At 44.6% G+C, this 23,731-nt stretch overlaps 1 protein-coding gene across 4 annotated transcripts in view; it reads right to left on the reverse strand.

Annotated features, from left to right (window-relative positions):
- Positions 1 to 313: 313 nt before the first annotated feature.
- Positions 314 to 23,731, reverse strand: part of rassf8b (Ras association domain family member 8b) — a 133,762-nt gene continuing 110,344 nt past the window's right edge. For all 4 annotated transcript variants that reach the window (XM_063072314.1, XM_063072311.1, XM_063072312.1 and 1 more), the window contains 2 exons: positions 11,418 to 11,559; positions 314 to 2,136 (listed from right to left, as the gene is read on the reverse strand). In XM_063072314.1, coding sequence (XP_062928384.1) covers positions 2,015 to 2,136; positions 11,418 to 11,559 — 264 coding nt within the window. In that variant the 3' untranslated portion in view covers positions 314 to 2,014. The remainder of the gene's footprint in view (positions 2,137 to 11,417; positions 11,560 to 23,731) is intronic.

Raw genomic sequence — 23,731 nt, forward strand, 5'->3', positions numbered from 1 at the left:
CTGTGGATTCGCTGACTTTCTTCTTTGACATCTGGTATCACTAATCTCTGGACTTTGACCTCTGGGTAATGGCTCCTTGACTCACTCATCACCAGACTTTGACCTCCAGGCCTCAGACTCCAGGCTAACTGACCTCTGGGTTTTGACCCCAAGACTCGCTGATCATGGGCCTCCAGGGATCGCGGGCATCCAAACTGGGTGCTGCATCCTGAACAGTGACCCCTGGCTCCTTCCCCCACACACCCACCCTACATTCATTACCCCTGACCTCTCACTTCCCCACCCCACCCCTACACCCTAACCTGACTCCAACAGTTCCCAAAAACTATCCCCGCTAACTTAAAAAACTCTGAGCCACAAACCCAAAAGATATCACAGCTTACACTTGTGCAGATCTGCATGCTTCACCATTACTTAAAAACAAACCACACAACCCACTCTGTTCTTGGTGGTGGGGGTGCATTTTAGGCACAACACGTGGAGTTAAGGTGCTGCAGGCATTCAGTGGAAGACTAAAGAGACAAGCCATGTTACAATTCTTTCAATGGACATGTTTATTCTACTCTGCATTATGGTTCAGAACAGTGTTGTTTAAAATTCACAATGCTACAACTTTAAAGCTTGAAGTAAGTAAAGAAGAAGTGATAAAATCAATTTTGCTTTATAGTACGTTCCTCTGCACCGAATAATACTGAAATATTAATACTTTGCATTCAACTTAGTGGTAATTACATGCATGGCATTGAAACTATATAGCACGAGTCTCTGAATAACACAGAGCATCAGGACTTAATAAATAGGATTTACAGAGTGATTGTTCAGATTGGTATCTTCTTCCCATACACTTAAACACGTGCTCACACCGTGCATGTGTAAAATTGGCACTTGGTATAATATAAAAGTAATGCTATTAAACTGAATCTTATATTAATTTTACATACCCATATACACTGGTAAAGCCAAAAAATAAGATCTAAATATTTTATTTACTATATACATAATCAGAATCGGGCAAGCTCCCCCCTGCCTTAGCCAGAACAATGATTTCCCAAATCTGACAGCCACTTCTATTTTGCAATCGCGGAAATATACAAAACATACATGTGCCCTGAACACCACTCGCACTCTCCTCATCTCTCTGAAAGCCTGATTCTTCTCCCGCCCCCCTCGCCCGGTTATTGAAACCCGCTGGGCTCTGAATAAGCAATGATAACCAAGTTGGAAATTCACTCTTTATTAACTAATTGCACCGCTGGCTCTGTCTGCTGTCTCGCGGTGGCTGGCTCTTTCTCTGCATCTGCTGCAAGTACAGAATAGTAGTAGCAAAACAGGGTTCAGTCCTCGCTGACAAGCCAAAAACAGTGCAATGCAAAATTCAATGCCTGAAAATTATCGTATTATTTGACATTTTGGAAAGGGGCCTTAGAGTTGCTCGGTGTTTGATTTAAAGAGAACTCTACCCCGTGAAGTGGATTTTCACCGTGATTTTCACTGGATAAAAAGAAGCTTCACACAACACGTTATGTGCATCCCAGACAACACACACCTCCTCTTCCCATTGTTGTGACCCATGGACATTGCTTTGAAAAAATAATCGAATTTTGAAAATACTGACAAAAATTTCTTACCATCATTACTGGGCCTTTTTGCTTTGTGGGCAGGGAAGAGTAGGATTAAACTCTGAATAAAATTAAACAATGTTTTTAAAAGTGAACAAATGCCATCACAAGTCTCCAAAATAACTTCTGCCTACATTCCACAACTGGAATCCCCAGGCAAGTTTGTCTTGAGTGGAACAGACATTCTGCAGTGGCACAGCAACACTGGCTAGCTCCGCAAAGGAATCTATCCTCATTTACCCATCTGTCCTGAGCATCTGTGACTGGCTGGGTTACAGGGCTCCAACTCAATGTAAGGCACAGAGTCAACAAACTTAACAAAACTACTGGGTGTCAGAGAGTAACCAGCAACTTCCGAAACTCTCCTAGTGGCTTCATTGACGGGAGTGATATCATTATACGTAGATGCCTTCTGGGTTAAAGCCCGAAATCAGCGGATTCTGCAGAGTCCTTAAATTGCTGGGCAGCTGCCGTGCTGAGGTAGGCCACTTCAGGGAACCTGTGGTAGTCAGAGAACCTGCAGGAGGGGAGAAACAACTCATTAAAAAACTAAATTAATTCATCTTACTGCTGACAATTTAATAACATGAACATCCATTTCTCAACCAGGCAGACCTTTACAAAAACACAGTTTGGTGTCCCAGTGATGTGCATTTTTCTGGAACCTAACTAATCTGACTTGTTCATCACCGGATCAGTGCCACTAGCAATTCCATGAGGAATGTGAACTAGGAGAGCTCCTTTAGTTCTCAGGTCCCACACCACCAGGTTCAGGAACAATTATTACCCTACAACCATCAGGCTCCTGAACCAGCGTGGATAACTGCACTCACCCCAACTCTCGACCGATTCCACAACCTATGGACTCATTTTCAAGGAATCCACAACTCAATTCTCAGTATTGTTTATTTTATTTGTACTGTTTGTCTTCCTTTGCACATTGGTTGTTTGTCAGTCTTTATGTGTAGTTTTTCACTGATTCCATTGTATTTTTCGGTTCAACTGTGGATGCCTGCTACGGTGAATGAATCTCAGGGTAGTATGTGGTGATTGTCTGTGAAATCTGATGATGACAGGGAACCAGTGCAGGAGAGTTTTGTTTAAAGTGAAAAAAGCCGTTGCACTGTGGCAGTTCCACTCTCTTAACGTTGGACGCCTGGGTCCAGTCACAACTGGGGTCTTCCTTGGTTCTAGTAGATGACCATAACTTCTGCATCTCGTCATGCCCTTTGATCTCCACAAAGTGTTGCACCGGATCTCACCGTTGATCTCATCTGCCCATTCTGTAATTATTTGGTCCTTTGTCCAGCACATTGATGCAATCACAAAGAAGGCATGCCAGCATCTTTACTTAGATGATTGAGGTTGTTCAGCTTGTCATCAAACACTAACAAACTTTTACAGAGGTACTGTTGAAAGTATCCTAACTGGCTGCATTACAGTCTGGCAATTCCAACACAGATGAATGCAAGGGGCTGCAGAGAGTGATGGACCCAGCCCTCCCCACTGACAGCATCTGCCATAGTTGGATGCATCAGCAAGGGAGATGAGGCTGAGTACAGGGCTACGGTACGAAACTTTGTCACATGGTGTGAGCAGAATTATCTGCAGCTTAATGTGAAAAAGACTAAGGAGCTGGTGGTAGACCTGAGGAGAGCTAAGGTACCAGTGACCCCTGTTTCCATCCAGGGGGTCAGTGTGGACATGGTGGAGGATTACAAATACCTGGGGATATGTATTGACAATAAACTGGACTGGTCAAAGAACACTGAGGCTGTCTACAAGAAGGGTCAGAGCCGTCTCTATTTCCTGAGGAGACTGAGGTCCTTTAACATCTGCCGGATGATGCTGAGGATGTTCTACGAGTCTGTGGTGGCCAGTGCTATCATGTTTGCCGTTGTGTGCTGGGGCAGCAGGCTGAGGGTAGCAGACACCAACAGAACCAACAAACTCATTCGTAAGGCCAGTGATGTTGTGGGGATGGAACTGGACTCTCTCACTGTGGTGTCTGAAAAGAGGATGCTGTCTAAGTTGCATGCCATCTTGGACAATGTCTCCCATCCACTGGGTGGGCAAAGGAGTACATTCAGCCAGAGACTCATTCCACCGAGATGCAGCACAGAGAGTCATAGGAAGTCATTCCTGCCTGTGGCCATCAAACTTTACAACTCCTCCCTTGGAGGGTCAGACACTCTGAGCCTATAGGCTGGTCCTGGACTTATTTCACAATTTACTGGCATAATTTACATATTACTATTTAACTATTTATGATTCTATTATTATTTATTATTTATGGTGCAATTGTAATGAAAACCAATTTCCCCCGGGATCAATAAAGTATGACTATGACTAAGACTATGACTGCAAGAGGCACAGCCTCGAGAAGGTGACATCCCTTATCAAGGACCCCCACCATCTGGGTCATGTCCTCTTCTCCCTGCTGCCATTGCGCAGGAGGTACAAAAGCCTGAAATCCCACACCACCGGGTTCTGGAACAGCTACTTTCCTACGACCGTCAGCTTCTTGAACCGACCTGCACAACCCTAACACTACCTCAGCAACGGAACCTCTTGCACTACTGCGGGCTTGCCTCTGATTGTGTTTTACTGCACTCAATTTTTGCACAATTATTCTCTTCACTGTTCTGAATCACGATGCCCCTGACGCTGCTGCAAGCTTTTCACTGTACCTGCACAATAAACACAACTTGTTTAATTTCTGTGTCTCTTGCACAGGTACACCACGATCCCTCTAACTCCAACAACAACATTCTCTGAAAAATATTACGGCTTCCAAATCTGAATACCAAAGTGCAATAGATGAGCAACTTCCCTGTGTGTTATTTAACGTTTTCCACACCCCTATGCAGAATCTTTGAATTCTTTAGAGGCTACAGGATGCTGCCTAGATTAGAGAGCATCTATTATGAGGATAGGTTGGGCAAGGAAGGGCTTTGATCTCCAGAGTGAAGGAGGATGAGAAGTGACTTGATAGAAGTGTACAAGATGATAAGTGACACAGATAGAGTGGATAGCCAGAGACCTTTTCCTAGGGCAGCAATGGCTAATATAATGAGGCATAATTTTAAGGTGATTGGAGGGAAGTATGGGGGGGGATGTCAGAGGTAAGATTTTTGTTTTTTGTTTATTTTTACACGGAGTGGTGGGTGCGTGCAATGCCCTGCCAGGTAGAGGCAGATGCATTAGGGCCAGTTAACAGACTCTTAGATAGGCACATGAATGAAAGAAAAAGAGAGTTATGCATGAGGGAAGGGTTAAATTGATCTTAGAGTAGATTAAGAGGTCAGCACAACACTGTGGGTCCAGTGGTCTGTACTGTGCTGTTGTGTCTACATTCTGTGTGCTCATTGCTCACGTTCCCACCCCGCCTCGGACAACCAGCAAATTATTAAACCACGTCTAGTCTACTATTGGTCTAAACACATCCTTTATTATTAATGTTAGGTCTCTCTTTTTCCATTTTTAACCATTCTTTTTTAATGGAAAGTACTCCATACTATTTCTCATCTTTGATCATAATGCAATAACACAAGTTATAGAGTCATGGAGTTATACAGGATGGAATGCGACCATTCGGCCCAACTTACTCATGCTGACAGATGTCTATCTGAGCCAGTCCCATTTGCCTATGCCTGCATCCATCCTGTCCATGTATCACTTCCCTGTCATGAACATTAGGTCAAAACCATGAGCGAGATGAGGATGCGTTGAGTGTCATTTGTTACAAATTCATTATGCATCCTCATAACACTATTCATTTTAACTTTTTACCATTCTTCCTCTTTTTTTTATTAATGTTAAACACCTCTATTTGCATTTTTAACTGTTCTTTGTACTTGGCAACTATCTGGGATCATTTCTCAAACTTGCTCATGATGCAACTGCAGGCTGGGAGAGTCGTACAGCAGGTCTGACTGGGACAATTGCAGGCTGAGAGAGTCGTACAGCAGGTCTGACTGACAATTGCAGGCTGGGAGAGTCGTACAGCAGGTCTGACTGACAATTGCAGGCTGGGAGAGTCGTACAGCAGGTCTGACTGTGACAATTGCAGGCTGAGACAGTCGTACAGCAGGTCTGACTGTGACAATTGCAGGCTGAGAGAGTCGTACAGCAGGTCTGACTGACAATTGCAGGCTCGGAGAATCATACAGCAGGTCTGACTGACAATTGCAGGCTCGGAGAGTCATATAGCAGGTCTGACTGACAATTGCAGGCTTGGAGAGTCATACAGCAGGTCTGACTGACAATTGCAGGCCGAGAGAGTCATACAGCAGGTCTGACTGACAATTGCAGGCCGAGAGAGTCATACAGCAGGTCTGACTGACAATTGCAGGCTCAGAGTCGTACAGCAGGTCTGACTGTGACAATTGCAGACAGAGAGTCGTACAGCAGGTCTGACTGACAATTGCAGGCTGAGAGAGTCGTACAGCAGGTCTGACTGTGCTCATCCCAATTGCCTGCATTTGGCCCATCTCCCTCTACACCTTTTCTATCCATGTACCTGTATTAATGTCTTTTAAACAATGTAAGTGTACCCACCTCTACCACTTCTTCTGGCAGCTTGCTCCATATATTCAAGTATTAGACTCCCTTATCCCGACAAAAAAAATGTCCATCCACCTCATCCACATCCTCTTAATTTTATAAAAAGTCCCATCACATCCAGTCCCTCCTTGTTACTCAAGACCTCTGGTTCCAGCAGCTTCCTCATGAATCTTTTTTTGCGCCCTCTCCAGTTTAATGACATCCTCCCTTCAGCTGGGTGATAGGGCTGAGCGCAAGTGTACTTTCACCAACAGCTTGTACAGTTGTAACACAAGGTCCCAACTCTAGTATTCAGTGCCTGACTGATAAAGGTCAGCATGGAAACACCTGCTTCACCACCCTGTCCATGACTGTCCCACCTTCAGAGGAGTACTTACTTGTGCCCCTAGGGTCTCTTGCTACAGATCTAGCTCTCTCCACGCCCTACCATTCACTGGGCCAGGAGGAAGAAAAGCTTGTAGTGTAGATAAAACAACAATCTTAGCGAACCATAACTACTTTCACTTCCAAATATTTCTTCCGTCCTCTCCCATTCTGCTTTATCCTTTTCCAAAATCGACTCCTTTAAAGCTATAACTTTTCCTTCACTTGAACCCTGCCTCCTCCACTTCAAACCAGTTCAAGGAACAACCTTCAGCACTAATCATGCAAAAATCCCTATGTCCTCAGTGTAAACCATCTCAATGGTGTTTCAGAAGTTACTTAAAGCTGAAAACAGAACCAGTATGCAGAAGCCAGTCTTGGGGATTATGGAAGGGTATGACGAGTTATTACTAATAACTAACTTGTCAAACCCATAGTGTAGGACAATGGTGCAATGGATAAAGTATCTGAGTATGGATCAGAAGATTGCACTTTCGACTACCACCTGGCTAGGGGTATGGAGGACTGTGGGTGAAGGCGGAATGACAATTTGGCACAGACTTGATGGGCCAAAGGGCCTGTTTCTACGCAGTAGGTCTCTATGACTGGCTGTGGTGCCACAACAACAACCTGTCACTCAATATCAGCAAGACCAAGGAGCTGATTGTTGACTTCAGGAGGAAATCTGACGTCTATGAGCCAGTTCTCATCGGGGATCAGAGGTGAAGAGGGTCAGCAATGTTAAATTTCTTGGTGTTATCATTTCGGGGGACCTGTCCTGGGCCCAGCACACGAGTACAATTATGAAGAAAGCACGGCAGCACCTCCACTTCCTTAGGAGTTTGCAAAGATTCAGCATGACAGTTAAAAACTTGGCAAATGGCTATAAATGTGCAGCAGAGGGTATACTGATGAGCTACATCACAACCTGGTAGGGAAACACCAATACCCTTGAATGGAAAATCCCAGTGGACACTTCCCAAGTTCATCACGATGAAGTCCTTCCCACCATTGAGCACATCTTCATGGAGCCTTGTCATAGGACAGCAGCACCCATCATCAGAGACCCCACCACCCAGGTCGTGCTCTTTGTCACTGCTGCCATCAGAAGGTGCAGGAGCCTCAGGACTCACGAACAGTTATTACCCATCAACCATCAGGCCCCTGAACCAGGAGGGGATAACTTCACTCCTCCCATCACTGAACTGTTCCCACAACCTATGGACTCACTTTGAAGGACTCTTCATTTCCCGTTCTTGATATTTATTGTTTATTTATTATTACTTCTTTGTTTTATTGTTGTATTTGCACAGAGTGTTGTCCTTTTCGAACCGGTTGTCTGTCTGGCAGTCTTTCATTGATTCTATTACGATTATTGGATTTAATGAGTATGCCTGTAAGTAAATGAATCTCGTGGTTGTATATGGTGACATATATGTACTTTGATAATAAGGTTACTTCTAGCTTTTGAATTAAGTAAATCGGATAGAAAAATTCAGGGTTAAAAAAAATGTTTGTATCCAGAGACTGGTGAGATTTGGAAACCAATCAACACACGAGTGGCTGGGTTGAAAAGGTGCATTTCAGTGTTAGCTAGATGAGGCAGATACACCTCAGGCAACAAACAAGACAAATATGAAGAAATTGTTGAAAATCAGGAGCAGGAGGCTGCCAAAAGGTACTTTACAGAGATATCGAAAGAGATGCTCTATGAGATCCCATTCCAATTCCGACATGTCAGTCCATGCCTTCCTCTCATGTCCTGTCTGGGTAGCTTCCAAACCTGACCTCTGCTCACCTGCTTACGTCTTCGCCCTGGGTCCACTCCTTCTTCCCTTTCTGCTATGGTCCGCTCTCTTCTCCCAACAGATTCCTTCTCCAACCCTTGACCTTTTCCACCCACCTTGCTTCACCTATCACCTTCTTGCTAGTCTCTTTCCACAACCCCCTCCCCCATCTCCCCACCTCCCACCCTTTTATTCTGGTGTCTTCTCCCTATCTTTCCAGTGCAGGAGAAAGGTCCCAGCCCAAAACGTCGACTGTTTATTCACTTCCATCGATGCTGCCCGACTTGCTGAGTTCCTCCAGCATTTTCTGAGTGTTGCTATAAGAAACAAACTGTTTCCACAGCAACAGTGTTACAAGATTAAATGTAAGAGATTAAGGGCATGGATGATGATTTTACTTTAAGAACTAGCAGCCATACGACACCGAGCATTCATTGTGATATGTCTGATCTGGTTTGGCACCATTTTCCAGAACTATCCTTTACTGTAAAATCCACGCGTCTCTGTTCTGAATGAATTCAATGTCTGAGTCTCCACGACCCTCTGGGGAAAGCAGTACCAACAATTCGACAGGGAATTGACACTGCATTGAGAAATAGCTCATCTCACTCCATGAAGGTTGACATATTGTGAGAAGATAGCTCCTATTCCTAGATTCCTCAGCCAGCGGTGATATCCCCCTGGCATCCAGATTATTATATCCCCTCTCAGTGAGGAATGCAGTCCCGTGTCCAGTCAATCTGCTCAGTTGCAAAACTGAACAGCCCTTTATTCGTCTGCCAAAGACAGGCAGGATTTCCCAGTGACCATCCATCTTAATTCTACTTCCCATTCCCATTCTGACATGTTGGTCCATAGCCTCCTCTACTGCCGCGATGAGGCCTATAACCTGATGGCAGCGACCACCAGTAAGTTCCCTTCCTAATTTTTATCAATGCACCATAGAAAGCATCCTACTGGATGCATCATGACTTGCTACGGCAACTGGTCTGCCTGTGACCACAAGAGAGTTGTGAACACAGCTCAGCACATCCTGTAAACCAGCCGCTCCTCCATAGACCCTGGCAATATTTCTCAATGCCTCATTAAAGCAGCCAACACAATCAAAGACCCACCCATCCCAGACATTTTCTCTTCTCCCCTCCTAACAGGCAGAAGATAAAAAGCCTGAAAGCACATTCCACAAGGTTCAAGGACAGCTTCTACCTGGCTGCATTAAGATGACTGCATGGTTCCCTAGTCAATAAGATGGGCTCTTGACCTCAGGATCTACGTTGCTCAATGCTCTGTGTAATTGTTGGCCTTGAAATATGGAAGAAAATATTGAAATCGAATGAATCAAGGACAGTGGAAACAGACAAACTAATCACCTTTGTTCCACCATGTCTTATGGCCTTTGTTCTTGCCATGAGGGAGGAGATGGAGGCTGCCATTTGATGAAGAGACTGTGTTCTCCATTTTGTGAGCCAGTCGCTTGGCTTTGGACTTGGAGGCAATTCGATGTGGCAGAACCAAGGCGAGGTGAGGCGATGGGCTCAATGCCAAGTGCGTGGAGGGGCGTGTAAGGTTGGGTGCAGGCTGAATTGAGGCGGCGAAGTCCAGCGGAAGAACCCGCTGATCAGATAGGGATTGAAAAGTTCAGGGTGTCAGGGCGCGGAAGAGGCCGGTTCGAACTGCTGCTCCACGGTGTTTATTTGGCTCTGCGCTGAACTATGGGTTCTCTTTACAGACTTCAGTTCAGAAACACTATTTGCCCGTGATTATTGTTTGCATGACGGTTTTTGTTAATTGCACATTGGGTGTTTGACAGTCTTTTTTTTTAATTGGTTATTTTTTTATAGGCTTGATGTGGTTTTTATTCTCTGCATATTGGGTGTTAGACAGTCTTTTTTATATGCATACATAGGGTGTGTTTTTGGGTTGCTTTGTTTTGTGGCTGCCTGTTAGGAAACTAATCTCAAGGTTGTACATACGAATACATATTTTGATAATAAATGTACTTTGAACTTTTTGAACTTTGGCTTGATCAGTGTTTTTAAAGTAGACACAATGATGCCTCAGGTAATCTGCTGAACTGGGGATCATTTCCAAATAAGAAGTTATTTGTGAGGTGTTCATTGGTTAGATACATCATGTAGGCTTGTGAATGCTGGGGTTTGAGTCTGGTCTGTGTGATTCAAGCTGGCGGCCGATTGAGAACAAAAAGCCATAAATTACTGAAGGTCACTTGCTGGGAAGAGGGCAGTAAAAGGATGCTGGCCTGGAGCAGAGCCAATAAAAGGTGTTAAGGTCAGACACATGACTTCCAGCCAATGACACTGGAATGCAAAATCTGAATTGGTAAGAAATGAATGCAAAAGTGGACACTTCGATTGCACTATCAGCGATACCTCCGGAGGATCACCATTGCAAGGAAGATCCCCCAGGCCAGGGGCTTGGAGAAGAAAGGATCAATCATCTGGCCAATGGATATCCCCTACTTCAGTGTTATAAATGGGAAAAGTTGTCTGAGTGACTATTGGTACAGAGGGAAGAGAAGAATTCATGTTCTAAGTTGTTGGCCCAGAGTCAACATAGTTACGTGGTTGTTTGTGTAGAGAGAATAAAGGGTGAGCTTCAACCAATTCAAAGCTGCGTAATGAGTTTCCTATAGTTCCATTGACCAACGGAACTATAGGAAACTCGGTCAGCAGTAATGACTCGATTAGTATGAACAGTATGCCCTGTCTCAGTAAATATGACAATAATAAATCAATCAAACTCTCTAAGGTCCCTGTTCCTTTAAACTAACTGTTGACTGGAACAATCATTATACTACACTGTGTAGCATCTTAAAAAGTGTATTAAACCTGTTTGTTTATGAATAGGAATAACACCCAATGATCTCTGCTGATCCATTTTTCTCATGAATGTTGCCTATCTGATGCTGAGTGTCTGCGATGTTGCAGCAGTGCGTAGGTGTAGTTTTGTGCATGTGACAATGAACTCAACTTTGACTGCTGATCTAAAGGATAAGCAGGGCCAGGGTCACTGGCTGGGCTGGGCATTAGAACAGAAGGGACGGAGAGAGGCTCATCCTGACCTTTCTCTTGGGCTGCAGACAGCTCTTCCTCCGTTGGCTCAGCTGGAAGCACTGTGACCTTGGTTCCTGTCTGCTGGATGAACTGTTGGAGGTTGACTTGCCTCAGCTCCTTTGTCAGCTGCTCCAGCTCCAGCTCCTTCTCCTGTTGGGACAGACACATTTTAACAACTCTAAAATGTGCATGGAAAAAAAAATCAGGCAAACATGATCCATTGATCAACTTGTAATTGGCACAATAGCTATCCATTAGATCAATCCTTTACAATGCCAGCTGTAAGATTCTCGACTCTGTCTGTAAGGAGTTTGAATATTTTCCCTATCACTGTATGGATTTCCTCTGGTTGCTCTGGTTTCCTCCCAAATTGCAAACACCTACAGATTAGAGTTGGTGAGTTGGCGGCATGTTATGTTGGTGCCAGAAGCATAGCGATATTTGCGGGCTGCCCCAGCAAAATCTCACTGATTTGATTTAACACAGATGACACATTTCACTGTATGTTCCGATATACATATGACAAATGAAGCTAAACTATCTTTAACCAACTATAAGGTGGCAGTAATCAAAAGGGCCGATTCCAAATTGCTATTTGACGAATTACTCATCTCTGTCCCTTTATTCTGAAACTGATTCTTCAGCAAGAGGGATCACCCTCTGTCAATCCCTGTAAGAATGTCATAAATTCCAAAACAGCTCCTGTTCATCAAAATACTAAGAAATAAGGTACTGATTTACTCAACCTCTGCTCAAAGGTAAACCCACGTCCTTGGAACCAGGCTCGCGAGTCCTTTTTCTAAGGCAAGGTAACCAAAACCGTGCCAAGTTCCACCATAGGATCACAGTCAAGTATGAAAGCCACAGCGAGCAGAATTAACCCCTCAGGGTTCCAGTGACCCAGGTACGATCCCAACCTCCGGTGCTGTCTGTGTGGAGTTCACATGCTCTCCCGTGACTGCGAAGGTTTCATCACACATTCTGATTGTAGGTTAACTGGCCACTGAGTTGCCCCCATGTGCAGATAAGTTGTAGAATCTGGGGGGAGCTGATGGGAACACGGCAGACAATAAAAATTTAAGAATACTGGAAGTGGGTTGGCGTTGACTCAGTGGACCGGTGACCTGATTCTGTGGCGAATGAGTCAGCTTGCTCTCTGCATTAGGTGTAAGCTCACTGACAATAAAAACCTCTCACTTCTAACTTAACCACAGGAATGAAGGCAAGATGCAGTTACAGTCGAGGATCAACTCTATTCAGCACATACATTTACAGGTACAGTGGATTCTGGTTAATTGGGACACATCGGGACCCAGTACATTATGCCCCATTTAAGCAGTTGCTCCAATTAGCCAAAGTTTCATAGAAAGAGTTAAAAATGTATATAAAAAGACAAACTACTGTTTAACTGAGTAACAAATTATGTTTTGAAATGAAACATAGAACAAATTGGAACAGTACCAATACTATTACAGTACTATAAAACTCTATATTGAAATCATCCAGTGTACGCTGCTGTGTTCTTTTAACTGACTGTAAATGAACAAAAACAACAGGAATTCTGCAGATGCTGGAAATTCAAGCAACACACATAAAAGTTACTGGTGAACGCAGCAGGCCAGGCAGCATCTCTAGGAAGAGGTGCAGTCGACACCTCAGGACTAACTGAAGGAAGAGTGAGTAAGGAATTTAAAAGTTGGAGGGGGAGGGGGAGATCCAAAATGATAGGAGAAGACAGGAGGGGGAGGGATGGAGCCAAGAGCTGGACAGGTGATTGGCAAAAGGGATATGAGAGGATCATGGGACAGGAGGTCCGGGAAGAAAGACAAGGGGGGGCAGGGGAACCCAGAGGATGGGCAAGGGGTATATTCAGAGGGACAGAGGGAGAAAAAAGAGAGTGAGAGAAAGAATGTGTGTATAAAAATAAGTAACAGATGGGGTACGAGGGGGAGGTGGGGCATTAGCGGAAGTAAATGAACAAAATCACCGCGGACACTAGTGCGGATAATAGACCGCCTTCATACAACGTTTTCGATGATTGCATCCTCCGAATCTTTGTTTTCATTGCAGCGTTCAAGATAATTGTCAATACCTTCAAATTCCTTGTAGTACTGAACATATTTTGAAGTAGTGTAATTGTTTCACCGTCACTCCTGGCATCTCCAAGCCTGAATGCTTAAAACTGCAGTGAGCAGAACAGTTCTGAGTGGTCTTACCGTGTATCTCTCTCCAACTATCAGTGACAAAAACCACTGCTCTCTGAGCACAAGCACGCACAACTAACGTTATTTAAAAACTTTGCTCTGAGCGTGGTGTTGTGTCTACTGGTCACACAAGCACATGCATCTGATGGTAGTTAGAAACCATCCCCAGTTAAATGGCATAGTGTCACAAATAAATCTCCACCATTTTCTCAATTAGTTTTTGTTTTCCAACAGTTGTCCCAAATAAGTGGCTGTTCTGATTAACTGATGGCCCAATTAACTGGACTCCACTGCATTAGGAATTTGCTGTGGTGTGTTGGCCAAGGCATGACACGAGGCAAAAAACAACATGCAACAATTTTATATAAAACAAAGAATGATCTATAACGAAGCTAAAAAAGTTAGAGGTTAAAGGACAGATATGGAATAAAATGTCGATGAATATCACTAGCACGTATTTACCACATAAACAGCATTATAAAACGTGGCTGTTAAGTTTCCCCCCCTGCTGTTTCACGGACTGCCATTTTCCAGGTCTTCACAATTTTCCCCCTCCTCAACGCTCCCCATAGTGACGTGATTTACACTCGGGAGATCCTGCCAAATGAACCCAGGAGATCAGCACTAGGTAAGTGCAATCCTTTTCTGAAGGTCAGTGGTGAGAAGGAATAGTTTGCCTCTGACAGCAAATTCTAAACCAACATTCTCCTCCAAATCAATTTGCTTCTGCACTTGCTGACCACATTAATACAAATTCATGCCAACTTTCTCAAAAGGTGTTGCATTTTATTTCATAGTCATACTTTATTGATCCCGGGAGAAACTGGTTTTTGTTACAGTTGCACCATAAATAATAAATAGTAATAGAACCATAAATAGTTAAATAGTAATATGTAAATTATGCCAGTAAATTATGAAACAAGTCCAGGACCAGCCTACTGGCTCAGGGTGTCTGATCCTCCAAGGGAGAAGTTGTAAAGTTTGATGGCCACAGGCAGGAATGACTTCCTATGACGCTCTGTGCTGCATCTGGGTGGAATGAGTCTCTGGCTGAATGTACTCCTGTGCCCACCCAGTACATTATGTAGTGGATGGGAGACATTGACCAAGATGGCATGCAACTTAGACAGCATCCTCTTTTCAGACACCACCGTGAGAGAGTCCAGTTCCATCCCCACAACATCACTGACCTTTCGAATAAGTTTGTTGATTCTGTTGCTGTCTGCCACCCTCAGCCTGCTGCCCCAGCACACAACAGCAAACATGATCGCACTGGCCACCACAGACTCGTAGAACATCCTCAGCATCGTCCGGCAGATGTTAAAGGACCTCAGTCTCCTCAGGAAATAGAGACGGCTCTGACCCTTCTTGTAGACAGCCTCAGTGTTCTTTGACCAGTCCAGTTTATTGTCAATACATATCCCCAGGTATTTGTAATCCTCCACCATGTTTACACTGACCCCCTGGATGGAAACAGGGGTCACCGATACCTTAGCTCTCCTCAGGTCTACCACCAGCTCCTTAGTCTTTTTCACATTAAGCTGCAGATAATTCTGCTCACACCATGTGACAGAGTTTCCTACAGTAGCCCTGTACTCGACCTCATCCTCATTTATAATGAAGATCAAGATTATACATATACACATATCTCTGGGGTGACTAAGACTTTTGCACAGTATCGTAGTAATTTTAGGTATTGAACTGGACTGCTATTGCAGTAAAAAAAAACACATTTCATGACATATGTGAGTGATGATAAACCTGATTCTGATACGGGTCTCTATTGTGGACTGAGAGTGGGAAGGGGGCAGGGAGAGGGGAATCATGGTTGGGAAAAGGGGAAGGGAGAGGGGAGGGAGCGGGAAGCACCAGAGTCACATTCTGTAATGATCGATAAACCAAGTGGTCTGGAATCAAATGACCTTGCCTGGTGTCTCAGGACTGGGTGTGTTTACACCCACGCTACCATTGCCCCAGTATTCCCTCTCAGCCACATCCCACGGTGCTCCACCTTCACCATTCCCAACATCCTTTACTCCCGCCAGATTTACAAACTTGATCTGTGCTCCACATTGACAAATATATTACTGTGCGAAAGTACCAGGCACCCTAGCTATATAAGGGTTTTGCAAGGCACTGCATACTCACCTTTAAAAGGTGGAGCCTTAAGGCAGCAGCTGTCAATAAGGACTCTCAGCACCTGGGACAAACCTCTTCTCAGTACTTGCATTGCAGAGGAGGTACAGAAGCCTGAAGATCCACATTTGATGATTCAGGAAATGCCTCTCCCCCTCTCCTACCAGATTCCATCAGATCCCATCAGATTTGCGAACGGTCACTGAACCCATGGACACCACCCCGCTATTCCTTTTCCTTACACTATTTTCTAATTTATAGTAATTTTATCTTTGCACTGTCCTGTTGCCACAACATCACAGATTTCACATCATATACCGTAGGTCTGGGACAATGAACCTGATTCTGATGGATTTTAACTTGTGGACGTCAGTTTAAGGTGCACTGTACATTACTGGGAAGAGAGTGACGGAGGAGAAACAACAACAGATAATGGAGATAATGACAGGATTAACTCATCCAGAGGTGAGAGTTACAAGAGGGGGGGGGGCCCAGGTACAGTACATGTAAATACAACGCATCTTTGTACTCACTTTATGTTAAGGTGGAAATCAAATTATAAAGAGCTGAATTAACAGAATCAGGTTTATTATCGCAGACATATTATCAAATTTGTTGTTTTGAGCAGCAGTGCCGAGCAAGACAAAAATTGTTCTAAGTTACAAAAATAAATAGATATTGCCAAAGAGGATTACTGAGGTTGTGTTCATTGGCTGTTCAGTGTGGCTCTCCAGCCTGCTGCATTCTTCCTCAATGAGAAGAGGGCATGTCCCAGATGATGAGGGGCTTTAATAATGGATGCTGCCTTCCGAGGAGCCACATTTTGAAGATGCCCTTGATGGCAGTACAGGTTGTGCTGGCTGAATCTACAATCCTTTGCAGCCTGTTTCGACCCTACACATTGGAAGCCCCCCCCCCCAGTGAAAATGATTAAAGTGTGGCCTTAACAGCTCCTATTAGTGATACCTTGACTGGGTATCTAATTCTACTGAATAGTTGTACTGAATCTTGGGTTATGTGACCAATGTACATCTTTTTCAAGAGCAGATTGACTCCAATCTCATCACATGTGGGGAAAACACCATCAAAGCTCGATAGGTGATGCAGAGAGGCCTTTCACGCAAAACTCTCCTCAATTTGAACCACATCAACTATTCCACATCCAAGTTCCCCTACACCCCCCCCATATACTTATCCAGTTTCTCCTCAACTACTCACTATTAGCCCAAACCAGTCTACCAGCCAAATGTAGTGAATCTACAGGCCACTCCCAGGTTACAGCTCCCGTGAACTGCTCATAGCCCAAAATGTGACCAAGAGTCAAGTTCCCAGACAGCAGCAGAAGTGTACAACCCCACATAGCCAGTAAATTAGGTCCTACACCACCAGGTCAAAGGTAGGAACTGTTATTACCTTACAAGCATCAAGCTTCTGAACCAGTGTGAATAACTTCACTCACCTCAACAGATTCCACAACTTATGCACTCATTTCCAAGGATTCTACAAATCATGTTCTCAGTATTATTTATTAATTATCAGCATGACCATCGGGCTCTTGAACCGAAGCAAATAACTTCACTTGCCCCATTATTGAAATATCCGCACAACCTGTGCACTCACTTTCAAGGACTCCATCTCGTGTTTTCAAAGTTTATTATTATTATTTCAATCTTTTCGTATTTGCAGTTTGTTGTCATTTGCACCTGGTTGAATGCCATAGTTAGTGTGGTCTTCCATTGATTCCGTTCTGGTTATTATTCGATAGATTTATTCAGTATGCCCACAGGAAAATGAATGTCAGGGTTATATATGGTGACATACATGAGCTTTGATAATAAATTTACTTTGAACTTGCCTTCATTTGAACATTCGCTGTTTGCCAGTCATTTTTATTTGTTGCTTTTCATAAATTCTAAAGTATTTCTTGATTTTCCTGTAAATGCCTGCAAGAAAATTAATCCCAAGGCAGCATACAGTGACATACACTCAGTGGCCACTTTATTAGGCACAGCTGCTCACTAATACAAATATCTAATCAGCCAATCATGGGGCAGCAACTCAACGCATCAAAGCATGCAGACATGGTCCCGAGGTTCAGTTCAGACCAAACATCAGAATGGGGTAGAAATGTGACCTAAATGACTCTGACCATAGAATGGTGGTTGGTACCAGTCAGGTTGGTTTGAATATCTCAAACTGCTGGCTTCCTGGGAGTTTCACACACAACAGTCTCTCGAGGTTACAGAGAGTGGTGTGAAAAACAAAAGAAAAACATCCAGCGAGCAGAAATTTTGAGGGTGAAAATGCTTTGTTAATGAGAGAGGTCAGAGGAGAATGGCCAGACCAGTTCAAGCTGACAGTAACTCAAATAACCACACGTTACAACAGTGCGGTGCAAAATGCACAACACGTCAAACCTTGATGTAGACGGGCTACAGCAACGGAAGACCACGCCGGGTTCCACTCCTGTGCCTAATAATGTGGCCACTGAGCATATACATACTTTAATAGTAAACTTATTCTGACTTTGACTTTAAATTCATCCCACCAGCCTCCCAAATGCTTGGTTAAATGTGCAGGCTCCAGGTCTGGCATTCGTAGGCTGGGGAGGAGCTGTACCTTCAGAGACAGAGTACCATGGAGATTTGACCCAATACACTGATGTACCAGACACCAGTGCAGGTTGGTGCCCTCAGTTAAGGATGCTCTACAATCAGCCCACTCTGCTATTTCCGAGCACTGGGATCAAACGGCCGAGAGGGGTTAGGGCTTTGCTGACTGAGGAAGTGATAGGTCAGTACTTGAGAGCAATACTGTCAGAGAAAAGGGTTCTCCATGTAGAGCCATGACAATGGCAGGCCACGGACATGTCAGGGAGCTCAGAAGATTCAAGCAGGCTCTGCCATTTGCCCTGGAACTGGCCCTGAGGGCAAACGAGGCGTCCTGTGAGGAAGGCAAACAAACCGAGCTACAGGGTGATAATGGGAGAAGAGGACGATGATATCTGCTCAACTGGTTTGAGCCTCTGTGTATTGGGCAGGAAGAGGAGGGACCACTGACCGATGGGCAGATGATGTCCCCAGAAGGGAGGTGACATCAATACTGTTTGGTGTGGACAATACAGAGGATATTTCCCAGAAGCAATGTGTTTATTGCGCTACATGCATCAAAGTTGCTGGTGAACGCAGCAGGCCAGGCAGCATCTGTAGGAAGAGGTACAGTCGACATTTCAGGCCGAGACCCTTCGTCAGGACTAATTGAAGGAAGAGTGAGTAAGGGATTTGAAAGTTACTCACTCTTCCTTCAGTTAGTCCTGACGAAGGGTCTCGGCCTGAAACGTCGACTGCACCTCTTCCTACAGATGCTGCCTGGCCTGCTGCGTTCATCAGCAACTTTGATGTGCGTTGCTTGAATTTCCAGCATCTGCAGAATTCCTGTTGTTTTTGTTTATTGCGCTGACAGCTTGGCAAGGATTGTGCCTACTTTGCTGTGAGTCAGTGACTGGACCAGGGCAGAAGCCATCCATCACAGGAACACCTGCAGAAGTGATCACAAGGCTGAGACACGAACCTGCAAAGTTACAAACTGGCCAGGTTAACACACCAGGGTAAGATGTCCCAGAGCAGCACCACCTCAAGAAGGCAACACCCACCAAAGATCACCACCATCTGGGCCACGCCACCTTCTCACAGCTCCCATTTGGCAGGAGGTACAGAAGCCCGAGGTCCAGAACTTCAAGAACTTCCCTTCAACCATTCGGTTCTTGAACCTGCACTAACCTAATCACTTAGCAGCAGCGTGCCCACTGCGCACGATAGGGATGGCAAAGTAGCACAGAGTGGCACAGTAACACAGTACCTGGTGGATCACTTTACAGCGCCCGCTTGCACTGAGCGGTGTTCGATTCCCGCTGCTGTCAGGAGTTTGTACGTTCTCTCCATGACCCTGTGGGTTTCCTCTGGGTGCTCCAGTTTCCTCCCACAGTCCAAAGACACACAGTTAGGGCTAGTGAGTTGCGGGCATGCAATGTTGGCACCTGCGGGCTGCACCAGCACAATCCTTGCCGATTTGATTTGACACAAGCAACGCATTTCACCGTATGTTTTAATATACATGTGACAAATAAAACTAATAAAGTTAATCAATGGACCTTGCTTATTTTTATTACCGTGTGCTCTTTCTTGTAAAAATGTGCATCATTTATGTTTTTCCTTATGAATGCTCCATGTAGCTGTGACGCTGCTCTATGTCCTTGTGCATATGATAATCATTGGACTTTAACTTTCTATTGCAACACACACACACAAAATGCTGGAGGAACTCAGCAGGCCAGGCTGTGTCCGTGGAAAAGAGTAAACAGTCGACGTTTCGAGCCCAGACCCTTCATCGGGATGGGGAAAAGGTAAACTTTCTATTAGGAGCTTCCTATGTCTAAAGCATCAGCAAGGCTGGGATTTAATATTTACAGAGCAGTCCCTAGCAGCCAGAAGTGTCTACGATGTGTACGGTCAGTACAAGGAGGGCTGTTCACTGGAGTTTGCAGTTGATAGCTGTGCTGCCAGTAGGATTCATGGAGCTAGCGGAAGGCACAAAGGTTAGCTTTATTGGCCACATACAGTGAAATGCATCATTATGTGTCAGGTCAAATCATGAAAGGTTGTGCTGGGGGCAGCCCGCAAATGTCGCCACGCTTCCAGCGGCAATACAGCATGCCCGCAGCTCATTAACCCTTTGGAATCTGGAAGGAGAACAGAGCACTGGAGAAAACCCATAACCGTCATGGGGAGAATGTTCAAACTCCTTACAGACAGCAGCCGGGAGACAAACCCTGATCTAACAGGGGGCTGCATTAAAGGGTTCGGCTACCCACCACGCGAACTGTCTGTGGTTACCTCAGACAGGTCTGGCACAGGCTGCACTGCTGCAGAAGGCGAGACCCTGCGAGTTCTGAGGACCATCTCCAATTCTAGCTTACAGAAGTGTTCGGCAGACTGTGTGTCAAGCAGCCATGCATTATGCAAAGACAGCTTTACTATCTGAAGTTTAAGCACTTCAACAGAGATGCCACAGTAGGTAGGAGCCTGCTGATAACAGTCTGACACAACATAACCAGCTGAGACACGGGGGAAAAGTAGTAGGAGAACTGGAGACAACCAAAGAGAGAGAATGGGGACGACTGAGTGATTTCAAAGGGGAAGAGGAAAGTTTCCGGGTCTGTAGAATGTCTGAGTCATAGTACAGCACAGAAACAGGCCCTTCAGCCCATCTAAAAGTTTCACATTATCTTAGAAGTTTCTTCCCCAGGCATTTAGTCTGATTAACCATCCTATTTCATTTCCTCTATCTATTACCCCCATTGCTGGCTGCACTGTAAACACTTTAAACCACCTTTTATAATGCTGTTTACAGTGTGAATACGTGCTAGTTTTACAGTATGTATTTATGCAAATTTTACTGCTTATCTAAATTTATGTTTTTTTTATAATAATTCTTATCACTGTTCAATGTTGATTTTTTTATTGCACCTTGTGCCCTGACCACCACACCACAGAAAATTGCCAATACCTGTAAATGTACGTGGTGAATACAGTTGATCCTTGATCTACTCCAGGCTGTCCTGGGTCTTCTGCTGAGTCCCACTGACCTGCACCTGGACCATGTCCCTCATACGCCTCCCATCCACGTACCTCGTCAAACATCTCTCAAAATGTTACAATTGAACCTGCATCTAGCACTTCCACTGGCAGCTCATTCCACACCCAGACTCACCCCCTAAGTGAAGACGTTTCCTCTCAGCTATTTCACCCCGAACTTATGAACTCTAGTTCTAGTCTCACTCAGTCCAAGGGGAAGCCAGAGCAGGATTTGGGATGCGAGACAAGGAGGAAAGCAGAGCTCAAAGACAGGAGAGCCTCAAGAAGCAACTGAATTGTTGTGTCCGAGTTCATCCTCTCCAGTAACACACCAAATCAAATACTCTCGAAACACTGCACACACCCTGTACTCCAAACACTCTCAGTAAGGTTCCTGCTGCATTCCTTATGAGATTTAAGGGGGACTATCTCCCTTATTGAAAACTAATGTTCTCTGATGTTTCTGCTAAAGTTTGTTTTGCCTTTCTCGAGAATCTAAGTTCTATTCAACCAAAGTTACCACAAACTCCGTAATTGTTACACTTTATTCTGTATTGTTATTGACTTACCTCAATGTACTGTGTGTATTTGTATGACCAATATGTAATACAAGTTTTTCCACTGTATCTCGGTACATGTGACAATAATAAACTAACTCCAATACCAACAGAATTCGATTTACAAACAGACTAGTACAGATTCTGCCCACTGAGTCGAGTTACCGTTATGATAACCCTTAAACTGAGGCCAGGAACCACATGGTATTGGTACCAGGGTTACAACTCTATATTCAAGCGTTCAGATCCCACCAAAACTGACTTGCTCTGAATGATATAAAGAACACAGAACACTACAGCACAGTACAGGCCCCTTCAGCCCATGATGATGCTGAACCTTTTACATACTCTAGGATTTATCTACCCTTCCCTCTTACATAGCCCTCCATTTTTCTATCATCCATGTGCCCAATCGTAAATGCCCCTAACGTATCTGCCTCTATCACCACTCTTGTTCAATGCATCCGTCACTCAGTGTAAAAAAACTTAACCCTGACATTTCCCTATACTTTTTTCTAATCACCTTACAATGATGCCCTCATATATTAGCCATTTCCACCGGGGGGAAAAGTCCTTAGCTGTCCACTCAAAGTTCATTGCCTATTTCTGATCACTTTTTAACAGTACCTCTCTTACTAAACTAGTGTTTTTAGAGATTAATTTTTAATGATAAGAATTAACTTTATTTGTCACAGGTACATAGAAAATGTGTCATTTGTGTTAAATCAAGTCAGTGAGGATTGCAGAGGGCAGCCTGCAAGTGTCACCACACCAACAGACAGGAGCATGCCCACAACTTACTAACCCTAACCCGTCTTTGTGGAACATGGAGAAATCCCACACAGTTATGGGAGAATCCTTACCGACGGCAGCGGGTACCGAAACCCGATCTTACAGCCGGTCACGTACATTGCAAACAGTCTGACCCACAAATACACAGCTCACTGCTTGTCTTACGACTGATGAATGCACGAGGGCCATCATGCCTTGCTGGGCCATTACAGAGCACGGTTGCAAGCCTGTGGCTCTGGACCGTGTGTAAGCTGAGACTGGGGAAGTTAACACCCTTTGGACATCAGCAACCCAACTGAGACCTTATGACAATCCAGCAAGTGCATCATCGCCACGGGTCACAAGGTGCTGACAGCAGGTAGTGTTGCTCCTCTGAAGCTCCAGAGCGGCGGGTTCAATCCTGGCCTCACATACTGTCTGGGTGGAGTTTGCACGTACTCTCTACAATACTGTGGAATTCCCTTCAGGTGCTCCTGTTTCCCCGCACATCCCAAAGTCTCAGGGACTGGCCACTGCAAATTAACCCTCGATGGAAGTAAGTGGCAAAACAGAATCAAATGGAAGAGGCAAAACAGAATCAGTCCTCCTCCTGTGCCAGTTCTCCATTACCCTCAACTTCCCGATCTGATGCTTACCTACTCCTTCCTTATAGATCCCCTGTTATCTGACCTCCACAATCCTCCAGGTTAGAGAAGACAAATATCATTACACATGCAATATACAAAATACTTAAGGAACTCAGGAAGTCTGTGGAGCATCTATAGAGAGAAACAGACAGTTGTCACTTTATCAGGAAGGTCTTGAGCCAAATAATTTCTGTCCATTTCCCTCCATAGATGCTGCCTGACCTGCTGAGTTTCTCCAGCATTTTGTGCGTTGCTCCAGATTTCCAGCAGCCTCAGTTTCATGTTCACCATTACACGTTACAGCTATTTACTTCATTAAATGAAGTCACTTCCTTGCTCCCGTGGGATTTGAATAGGGGAATCGGGGCTGCAAG

The sequence above is a fragment of the Mobula hypostoma genome, chromosome 20 (assembly GCF_963921235.1).
Source record: "Mobula hypostoma chromosome 20, sMobHyp1.1, whole genome shotgun sequence".
Lineage (NCBI taxonomy): Eukaryota > Metazoa > Chordata > Chondrichthyes > Myliobatiformes > Myliobatidae > Mobula > Mobula hypostoma.